The sequence below is a fragment of the Colossoma macropomum genome, unplaced genomic scaffold (assembly GCF_904425465.1).
Source record: "Colossoma macropomum unplaced genomic scaffold, Colossoma_macropomum, whole genome shotgun sequence".
Taxonomy (NCBI): domain Eukaryota; kingdom Metazoa; phylum Chordata; class Actinopteri; order Characiformes; family Serrasalmidae; genus Colossoma; species Colossoma macropomum.
In genome coordinates, this window is record NW_023494792.1 from 20,411,405 (window position 1) to 20,422,212 (window position 10,808).

The 10,808-nt window shown below is 39.5% G+C and overlaps 1 protein-coding gene across 1 annotated transcript; it reads left to right on the forward strand.

Moving 5' to 3' along the window:
* The first annotated feature begins 788 nt into the window (after positions 1–788).
* gnb5a (guanine nucleotide binding protein (G protein), beta 5a) lies at positions 789–9,290 on the forward strand. Its single transcript, XM_036576476.1, has 11 exons — positions 789–1,037; positions 1,533–1,669; positions 3,028–3,069; positions 3,175–3,251; positions 3,620–3,752; positions 4,445–4,588; positions 4,730–4,821; positions 5,612–5,660; positions 5,772–5,868; positions 7,422–7,588; positions 8,479–9,290. The coding sequence occupies exons 1-11, from the start codon at positions 926–928 to the stop codon at positions 8,488–8,490; spliced, it is 1,062 nt and encodes a 353-aa protein (XP_036432369.1). The 5' UTR covers positions 789–925; the 3' UTR covers positions 8,491–9,290.
* Positions 9,291–10,808: the final 1,518 nt, after the last annotated feature.

A 10,808-nucleotide genomic window follows, 5' to 3' on the forward strand; every position in this document is an offset into this window, starting at 1 on the left:
AGCAAAAAGCAAAGTTTATCTTAGATACAGTATTTATACATTTTTATTTCAAACTTATTGTCAAGATCAAACATGAACAAAATTTGTAATTAATCATTGCTTGAACCAGATCATATGAAAGCCTTAGATATATTAAATGTACCACTTTGTTTGAGAAATTAAGTATTACGATAAATGTTCAATAATTTATCTTGTGCAATGTATGTAATAAATCAGCTGATACCGCTGCTCTGCTTAAATCCCATTTCAAACTCCACCATAGCTGATGTAACTCATAAATATTCATTATATCTTAGTAACTCCTCTGAGGGCTCCTAATGATTAGAAAGCAGAATTGCAGCATATGAACTGACTTACTGGGTGGCTGAGAGTAACCTATCTATCCATCTATCTATTATCTATCCATCTGTCTATCCATCTATCCATCCGTCTGTCCATCCATCCATCTACACTCACATCCATTTTATCAGCTCCACTTACCCTATATGTGCATTTAGCAGCTCAGCAATTACAGACTGTAGTCCATCTGTTTCTTGGCATACTTTGTTATCCCACCTTTACCCCGTTCATCAGTCAGGACCCCCACAAAACCTATATTAGGACATATGTATAATAAGACATATAATGTGTGCGTGTGTGTGTGTGATATGTAGATGTTCTGTCTAGATTGCTCTGATATTGATTGCTGAGCTGAGAGCCTGTCAGAGAGCTGAGCTGTAACCCTGCTGCTGAACTCACCCGGGTCGTTGTAGGTAGAGCATCCTTCTCGTGACGTCACGGCAGCTGCGTCAGCTGTTGCCTTTCTAACATCCCTCTCTTTCTCAGGACTCCCCCTCTTCCTCTCCCTCTCTCTCCCTTTCTCTCTCTCCATCGGAAACATAATAACCCATCGCGTGCAGGTGAGGCAAATTTTCCTTTGGCAAAAATGGCTGCACAGGAGGTGCAGCCTAGTGAGACCATAGCCAAGCTGAAATCAGAGTCGGAGGCGCTGAAGACCAAGCTGGAGGAGGAGAGAGCCAAACTGCACGATGTGGAGCGTAAGTGCATCAGCTGGGCCTCTCACTGCACAGACCACAGGCACTCGTTTATCACATATTATATGACATCTATAGACCTTTAGCTCCGCGGCTCGTGTGGACGGTCAGCTCTGACTCACATCAGCGAGGGGATGGAGACGACGGTGGTGTTGTGGTGCGCTGTTCTCGAGGCGCTCTGAGTGTGTGTACTGCTCGGTTTACCTGAGGAGGTTTAGTGATGTGATGTGATGGTGGCTCTATTGCTGGATTATGATTTTCGAGCTTCAGGCCTGCTTTGTGTTGAGCAACCAAGCATCAATAAAAATCGACGATACTCTTGTTCCTACAGCGTTACGCTACCACACACACACACATCCAGTAGCATTATTTTTCCTAACCGTCGTCTGAGTTGAAGGATAATTACAGCCTGCGTTTGTTCACAGACGGTAAAAGCTGAGGTGTCGAAACATTATTAACGAAAAGAGAGGTCGAATAAAGCTGTGATTCCTCCCACAGTACACCAAGTGGCAGAAAAGGTGGAGCCCCTGGGGCAGTTCGTCATGAAGACGAGGAGAACCCTGAAGGGTCACGGGAACAAAGTGCTCTGCATGGACTGGTGTAAAGACAAGAGGAGGATTGTGAGCTCCTCACAGGTAAACCGGTTTAACTCACATATATGTACAGCAGACAGAGCCGTTAGCGCCACGCTAGGCGCTATCCAGGGTTCTGAACGAGATATGACTGAATAACTCAGGTTTGTCCTAGCCATCAGTCCTACTGCGCATGCGCGTTTCATTAGTATGGCACAGTAACTTAGTATTTCTAACATTTTATTGTGTTTTAGTGTTAATTCTGCCTCACTCAAACACTGTTAAACTACACTAACTTAATTTTTTGGTTTACTACTTTGTTAAAATTACTAATACAAATCTAGTAACACACTATTTCTTGTATAATCTTGAGTTACTGAGGTAAATCTAGTTCAGATCAGTTCATTTGGATCAGTCCTACAGACTAAAGAGTCTTATGCCCAAAAAGGTTCCCAGCATTTATAGCAGTTTTGCTAATTTATGTTAATTAACTCTTGTTTTGCTAATATATAAATATAATTCTCCTTGCAAAATGTTATTTTTGTGTTAGAGCATACTCTCCTGTTAAATATTAAGTTTCGCTGCATTTCTACATGTTGCTGTTATTTTCACCATGATGGTGTTTTGTGTTCAGATGTATCAGTTCAGCCTTAAAATGGATGTTCCTAATCTTAACTAGGCCATTTATTCGTTACTGTACAAAGCAGCTCATTTAACATAATGTTTTAGTTGATGCTCATATATTACACAAAGAAGGATATTTCAGTCACGTTAGCCTAACTAATTCATGAGTGAGCAGAACCTGAAAAAGTAAACCACTGGCAGCTCAGTGGGAACCACTTATGATTACTGGGCTGTTTGAATTAACCTCACTGCAGAAGTTTAGATCACTGAAAATTAGAAAGTAACTACAACTCAAATATAAAGTTATTTAAGTTTGAACCTGTTAAGTAACTTTACTTGATATTTTCAGGGTAATAAGTTTGCATGAATTTTTAGTCAACTGAGATTACAGTGAAGAGTACTGTACAGACTTAGCTTTATGATACCATTTACCATTGATAAAAAGACTTAGGCTTATCCTAAGTCCTACTTATAGTTTTAATGCTGGTAGCATTTGTTGGTAAGTTAATTTTGGCTGTCAACATATCCTACCTCTACTCTTAGTGCTGCTAGCATTATCTGATAAGATGATTTAGGCTATCAATTTGTGCTACATATGATTTTTAATGCTGGTAGCATTTTCAGATAAGGTAATTTGGTAATTTATCAAAATATCCTACCTATAGTTTCATGTAGGAATCTGTCTATAAATATGCACTATGGTAGGACATTATGACCAGCTCCTGGTCCTAGTGTGGTCCATGTTCTAGCTCAGTGTTGTATGTTAAATTCACCGTGTGCTCTATTTTGTCCTCTAGGATGGAAAAGTGATTGTATGGGATGCATTTACAACCAACAAGGTAATCACTCCATGCTCAGAATTGTTAGGATATATCAAGCTCATATAAAGAGAGTATTTATTTTAAAAACAGATGTTTTTCTGCTTCCTTCTCCTTTATCACTAGGAGCATGCGGTGACTATGCCATGCACATGGGTGATGGCCTGTGCATATGCCCCGTCTGGGTGTGCAGTAGCCTGTGGGTGAGGACCTGGGACCTTTTTGTGAAAGAAGACTCTTATAAAGAAATATAAATCAATATCCAAAGAGATTCCTTGTTAAAACTTTGTGTTCATAGCAGTTTGCTGAAAATAGAAAACACTGTAGCTTCAGGTGCTAAATTTTCCAGCTAAGAATACTGATACTAATTTATAATAACCCCTTAAACTGCAAATCCTCATTGTCATAACTACATAACCTACATCTTAGTTTGGGAGTAGGTATTGTGTAATTCATAGTAATTACTGCATAACATGCCTATAATAACTGAATAATAAGCTTGCAGTTTAAGGGTTAAACAGTGGAAGTATTTTCTCTCTATGACTTGTGTAATCTTGTTTGTGCTTCTCAGTGGTCTTGACAACAAGTGCTCAGTTTACCCGTTATCCCTGGACAAGAACGAGAACCTGGCGGCTAAGAAGAAGTCAGTGGCCATGCACACCAATTATCTGTCTGCCTGCAGCTTCACCAACTCAGACATGCAGGTGCAGAACACTATTTTAAAAAAAAGAGCACTATATACATATAGTTGATTAGAAACATCTCAGCTATAGATTCTGTGCCAATGAAGTTACTACTCATAGTATCAGCATATACTAACATATTAAAACAGCATCTTAATCCCTTAAACCCCAGAGGGCCCATATGTGGGCCCACACTTCAGTTCCTCTTATAACTACATGACTTACATATTCATTTTAATAGCAGTTACCAAGTAGTTCTTAGCAATTACTGAGTAATAAGTGTTAAAACTAATAACTGAATAATAAGCTTAGAATTAGAGTAAACTGGGGTTAAATGTGCTGGGTAGTTCTGCTTTGATAGAACTGGGATATCAAGAAAGTAGTCTCGTAAGCCTTCCACCTAACATCAGAGTTTCGTGGGTTTTGCCACTCAAAAGAGCCATAAACTGCCTATTTTGAGAGGGACTATTTGATAGACATGCAAAACAGAAATGCATAAACACGACAGTGCAGATAGCCAGTGACACTGTAACTGACAATCTGATAGTTGTGGCCATCTTAGTGTACAATAAATGTTACGCAGTCCGTACACCTCTGTGGGTGGAGCATCTGAGACGGCTGAGGTTATCAACAAAGTGTGTCTATGCTCTCTGTTGAGTGTCAGTAATGGTTATGAATCTTCACCCAGACTATGATTTGATCTTTATTGCCAGATTCTGACATCGAGTGGTGATGGAACCTGTGCACTGTGGGATGTGGAGAGTGGGCAGCTGCTGCAGAGTTTCCATGGTCATGCAGCTGATGTACTTTGCCTGGATCTCGCCCCCTCTGAGACTGGCAACACCTTCGTCTCTGGGGTTAGAAGATTCCCAAATAAACCAGAAATACATCAGCACTCTCTCTCACTTCCACGCTCACACACGGACACATTCACACCACACGCTTGTTATGCTTGTGCGATGACCTGTGTTTTCTCTTTTTCTCCATCTCTTCCTCAGGGCTGTGATAAGAAGGCGAATGTATGGGACATGCGCTCGGGGCAGTGCATCCAGTCATTTGAAACACATGAGTCAGATATTAACAGCGTGCGGTGAGGTCCTTCCTCCCTTTGTGTGACCAATGAGCCATTCAGGAGCCTGAAAGGAACACTCCAATGTTTTTCAACCTGGTCTCTATCTACTACATCTAGAGATGGCACCAATGCCATACCAGTAATAGGGCTGATATCAGCGGAAAACGCTGGGTCGGGTGATATAAGGAAAAAAGAATGAATGTGATCTGTAACAAATCTGTCCTGAAATAGCACTGTTCACTCTGTGGGATGTGATGTTAGCTGTGTATTTCTTCCTGTGGGACAGCAGAGTGTTTGAGTGGTTTAAGCATAATAGTCTACTTTTAAATGCTCATCTTAAGTTCTTAAATTAAAAGTAGCTCATTTTAGAGCTTTAATTTTTAAGAAAGAAATTTAAGTATTGAAAAATCAGTACCGGTATACACAAGATTTAATACTGGCATCAGTATTGGAAAAGACAGAGTGGTAGCAACATCTGTAGCATGCAGGTGATTACTATGAAAGCATACTTAGTATAACAACAGAAAACCTACAGACTCGAAAATGACTTCTAATAGAAACTGTAGAGCAGGTGCTGAAGGGGAGCGCATCTAAATGATTGTTCATGGTAAAGATTGTTCTTGGTAAACAGTCATATGCTACAGATGAAGTAGATAGAGATTTGGTTGAAAAATGCTGAATTATTCTTTTAACTGACCAGATTTATTGGTTTGTTTCTTCCGAGGCAGCAGAATGTATTTACACTGCTGCTAAATGCTAAAAATGGGCTTTTTAAAGCAGTGGTTTGTTGTGCTTTTTTCTGCTGTAGATACTATCCTAGTGGGGATGCCTTTGCCTCTGGCTCTGATGATGCTACTGTAAGTTTTCCTCATTCTGTGTTCCTTTCCTTAACCTCAATATTTACCTTAACCTTAACAGTCCTGTGAGAGATCACTGCACTATAGTTTATTAATCTGGTCCGTTTTCAGTGTCGTCTCTATGACCTGAGGGCAGACAGAGAAGTGGCAATCTATTCCAAGGAGAGCATCATATTTGGAGCTTCCAGTGTGGACTTCTCTCTCAGTGGTAAGTGTCTCCACTGCTTATTATGTTATTTGCCTGATGTATTGTAGTTGTCTTTGATGTTTATCATGCATATTGACACTTGAATGGGTCATATTGAAAAATAAATTTCCCTTGCTTTTTTGAATAAAGGAGTTTGAAGTAATATGTAAACATTGTAATATGTATTATGAACTAATATGTAAACAAAGTTTCAAAAAAAGTACATTCACTACCCAGTCTATATGGCCCATATGTGGAAACTAAGCTGCAAAAACAGTTTTGAAAACAGCCCATTGTTTCTGTGATGTCATGAGAACCAGCTCATTGTCATAAATCCACCTATTCAGCACTACAGCAATTTTGCTCCACCCATTCCCACTGAAGCTCTAAGGAGTGTGTCAGCTCTGAGTGCTTTTTGAATGAAGCACGATAAAAGACAGCCAATCAGAACAGAGCTTATTTATCTTAGAGACACAGTAACAAATACAGTCTGTTTAATTCTAAGGGGTAAAGAAAGGTTGGAAAATCCATCCATCCATCCATCCATCCATCCATCATCTAAACCGCTTATCCTTCTGGGTCGCGGTGGGGTGCTGGAGCCTATCCCAGCTGTCATTGGGCGGAAGGCAGGATACACCCTGGACAGGTCGCCAGTCCATCGCAGGGCAGACAGACAGACATACACAATCACTCACACCTAGGGGCAATTTTAGCATGTCCAATCAGCCTGACTGCATGTTTTTGGACTGTGGGAGGAAACCGGAATACCCGGAGGAAACCCACGCAGACACGGGGAGAACATGCAAACTCCACACAGAAATGACCCTGGTCACCCAGCCGGGAATCAAATCCAGGCCATTCTTGCTGTGAGGCGACAGCACTACCCACTGCGCCACCGTGCCGCCAGGTTGGAAAATGGTCATGTAAAATTAATTAGGACCATTTTTGATACATAAAATTACACAAATGTTGACCTTGAGAATAAAAGTTAAAATACAAGAAATCTGTTGAATATGGGCCCTTTAGATTACTTTAGTTTTGTTGTACTATTCAAATGAAACTACATAGTCAATTATGAGTTACGTAATGAAGTACATTTACACTACATCAATGGCTATGAGTCTGCATTTCTGTTTTTTTCTGATCTCAAGAAAATAATAAAAAATATGTCAAAATAGTATTTTTATGAGACAAGACTGTACACACAGCAATAACTTTTCATCCAATTCCAATCATAATAAAACATGTCCTCTTCTACTTACAAACACAAACATTGTACTGATGCTTGAATCTGCACCTTTGGCAGATTTGTATCAATAAGTGAGAAATAATTCATATCAGATTCCATCCTCATTTTTGTCTTTGCTGTTGATAACTGCAAGTTAAAGAAGTTAAATAGGTTAAGAAGTTAATGTATGTCTTCAGTCTTCTCAGAGAAAGAGTGCAGATCGAGTACATCTGATCATCACAGATCAGTAGTCTTATTCTGAGTTGTATGGTATCTGTTTTAGAAAGTGCTTTTATAAGCTTCATCAACCTGTTTGCATGATGTTGATGTAAACTGTGTCCTGCAGGCCGGCTACTGTTTGGCGGCTACAATGACTACACCATCAACGTTTGGGATGTTCTGAAAGGAACTCGTGTGTCCATTTTATTTGGACATGAGAACCGAGTTAGTACACTCCGTGTTTCTCCAGATGGGACAGCGTTCTGCTCAGGGTCGTGGGACCACACTTTACGGGTAAGAGAATGAAGAGCACACGTGTCCTGCTGATTTGTTTGTGGTTTTTTAAATAAGGTTTTAGAGAGAGGAGATTCCACATTTCTTCCTTCAGTGTTCTAGAATGCTTTGAATGCAGATAAGGCAGTCCAGTGACCAATGAATATTCGAAGAGTTAATTTGCAAAAAACGATAAATGCCATCCAGTAAAAAAATTAGCTGACTCATGAGTAATTCTTAACACACAGTGTATTGTGAACTCTAAATATGTTTTGTCACAAAAGCTGTTACTGCCACTGTCAAATCAGTGAGCAGTATTCGGCTCAGATGATGCAGCACTGCCCCAATTGCAAAAGGACTCTTCATGTTTTAAAACTTCTCATTTTGAACTTAGATTGGTTCAGGTGATCTTTTCTCGTCTTTAACCAGATGTAAAGTCAACCTAAAATCAAAATGGGCCGTTTTTACCTTGTTAGTTTATTTACCTGGTCATTATAAGCATGATTCATCATATATGATTTAAAAGACAAAATTATTGTTTTCCCGTAGAAATGTAATGACCACTGCCTGCCTACCTCTTCTGATTTTCACCATGCACCAGCTGGCAGGGAGAAGTAATATTAACCATTAATACAGTGTTTCACTTCCCCTCCCACCACCCCACCTATCATATCCTGAAAATGCTCAGCTAGCCCAAAAGCCTTCCCTGAGAAAATACTCACTTGGAAATATGCATGGCACAGAAGGAGTTCAGATTCACGTTGACTTTAAGAATACTTCAATCATACCTTAATTCAGCTGAAGCTAGTAGATGGCATTTAGTTGTTAGCAATATTGATTGATTTTTTTCAGAGAGACAGATGTTTCAATCCAGATGATTGTCATTCTGATCTTGGCTTCTGTCTCTGCAGGTTTGGGCCTAAGGACTGATCGTCAGGTGGAGTGTGGTAACTGCAAGGTGCTGTCTGGCTTCATCATCAACATCAAGATTCACTAGAACGTCTAGAAACTCAGCGCGTGGGATTAAAAAGAAATGCACAGTAGAGTAGAACAGGGTTGAGAATGACAGTAGTTTATACTCAGACATACAGACCAGAGCACAAGCCTGTTTGCTTATTTTGTTAAAAAAAAATATACAGGATTAGAACCAGGTTCTTGGCCTAAAACACTGTACATACAACATCTACAGTATACGACCCACTGTCCTGGTTAATTTATACCAACGTTTCTGTAATAAAAACTGGTCCTCTCCTTGCAAACTCCTGTAATCACCCATTACATCTTATGATCTTGTTCAGGGCATCCAACTGAATTAACCCTTATTCTGTAGATATACAGTATAACTCAGTTAACATATCTAAACTTCATCTCTGTTCTGTATTAATTCAGTCTTAAGGCTGAATGCTGATGGCTGTTTGTAGGAGGCTGGTGTACTGAGTTGAAACTCAAATGATTTATAGTTTGAGTCTATTTGACTAGCAAATCAGCCAGCAGAAATAACAGAGGGATTTTTTGTGCTGATTGCTACTCTAATATGCAGACAATCCATACTCAGTTGAAATTATACAATATCATGTGCTCTCTGATATTTATATATATATACACATGTCTGATGGTAATATTTGCACTATAGTAACAGTTACTACTGTAGCGGAGTGTATATATCATAATAACTGACCACTATAATAGTATCATCCAAAATAAATGAGTTTTACAAATTGAATGACCTATGATTTTTCTGTTTTGTATTATTTTAAAATCACAAAATATTGTTGTAATCAGTCAAGCTACACTCATTATCCATGGACTACAAACTGTAGCCCATCTGTTATCATGCACAATTTGTCAGAAACCCTCTTTATATTGTATTTTTCATTCTACAACTGTCTTTATATAGTATTTACACACATTGTCCATTTTATCAGATATACCTACCATATAGGTGCACTGTTTTTAGATTTGCAATTCATGATTATAGTCCATCTGTTGCTGCACAGTTTATCACCCCCTTCTAGCTGCCCTGCTGAAAAAAACATAGAAAGTGTTGCTGTTCATCCCTGAAGGTTTTGTAATGTGTTTTGGCTTTTAGATACATTATATGTATGCATTTAGTGTAGACTCCAGCAAACAGACATTGCGGCTGTTCAAATGCATTAGTTTGTGTCTTACTCACACTTAGCTGGAGGTGCTGGGCACCTGGGCTGGGTGGAGCAGCTGAGGGGTCGAGGTTTGAGGATTTTTTAGTTTGAGGCAATGTCTCAGGGTGCGTATGTCCTTCAGTCATTTCTCATAGAATTCGCTACGTTCCATTCCAAGATTTACTCAAAGAAAAAACGTGGCCTTCATTGTTTTGACACAGTCTTTTCTGCCTTTAATCCATCGAACAACAGCTAAATTTTCTCAAGAGCTGGCCCTAAAGAGAGAAACCATGTCCAGCCATGTTGCAAAATGTTAGCATAGCCTAGTCAACCTGAGCAAAATCGCAAAAGTCTTTTAGCTAAACAACGCGTGCTGTGCAGATGTGAAAGTTCTTGTAAATTTTTACCGCAAAACCCTACAAATCATTCGGAAACAAAAGGATAGTGGGCCAGTGTAGGCCCACTGATAGCAAAGCTGGCGGGTGTTTTGCTCAGCTTTTTTAGGGCGGCCCACTGGTGGTTATGCAGAGTATTAGAAAAAATATGAATATAATACAGTATTACACAAAATTTAACTTTTCATTGTTCATTTTCCACTTACAGTCCAAAGTTACTATAATTTATGAACATATAATACATTACTTAATACAACCGTAGTTCGAAAAGTGAATCTGCAGAAATGTCTGTATACAAGGGACAAGGCCGAAAACCGATACTTGCTGGCTGTGATCTTTGGGTCCTCAGGCAGCACTGCATTAAAAACAGACATGATTCTGTAGTGGAAAACCATTGTTTGTGAACATAGTTCATCACTGCTTCCACAAATGCAAGTTAAAACTCTACCATGCAAAAAAGAAACCATATATGAACAGGATCTAGAAACACTGCCGACTTCTCTGAGCCCGAGCTGATTTAAGATGGACTGAGGTTAAACAGAAAAGTGTCCTGTGGTCTGACAAATCTAATCTTTAATTTTTTTTTGGAAATCATGGATGCTGCATTGTCCGGACTAAAGAGGAGAGGGGCCATCCAGCTTGTTATTAGTGCACAGCTCAAAAGCCAGCATCTTTAATGGTATGGAGGTGCATTAGTGCACAAGGGAT

Coding starts and splice junctions, on each gene's coding strand:
- gnb5a (XM_036576476.1), top strand. CDS start 926: ATGGCTGCACAGGAGGTGCAGCCTAGTGAGACCATAGCCAAGCTGAAA. Junction 1,038..1,532: donor CAAACTGCACGATGTGGAGC/GTAAGTGCATCA, acceptor TTCCTCCCACAG/TACACCAAGTGGCAGAAAAG. Junction 3,252..3,619: donor GGGTGTGCAGTAGCCTGTGG/GTGAGGACCTGG, acceptor TGTGCTTCTCAG/TGGTCTTGACAACAAGTGCT.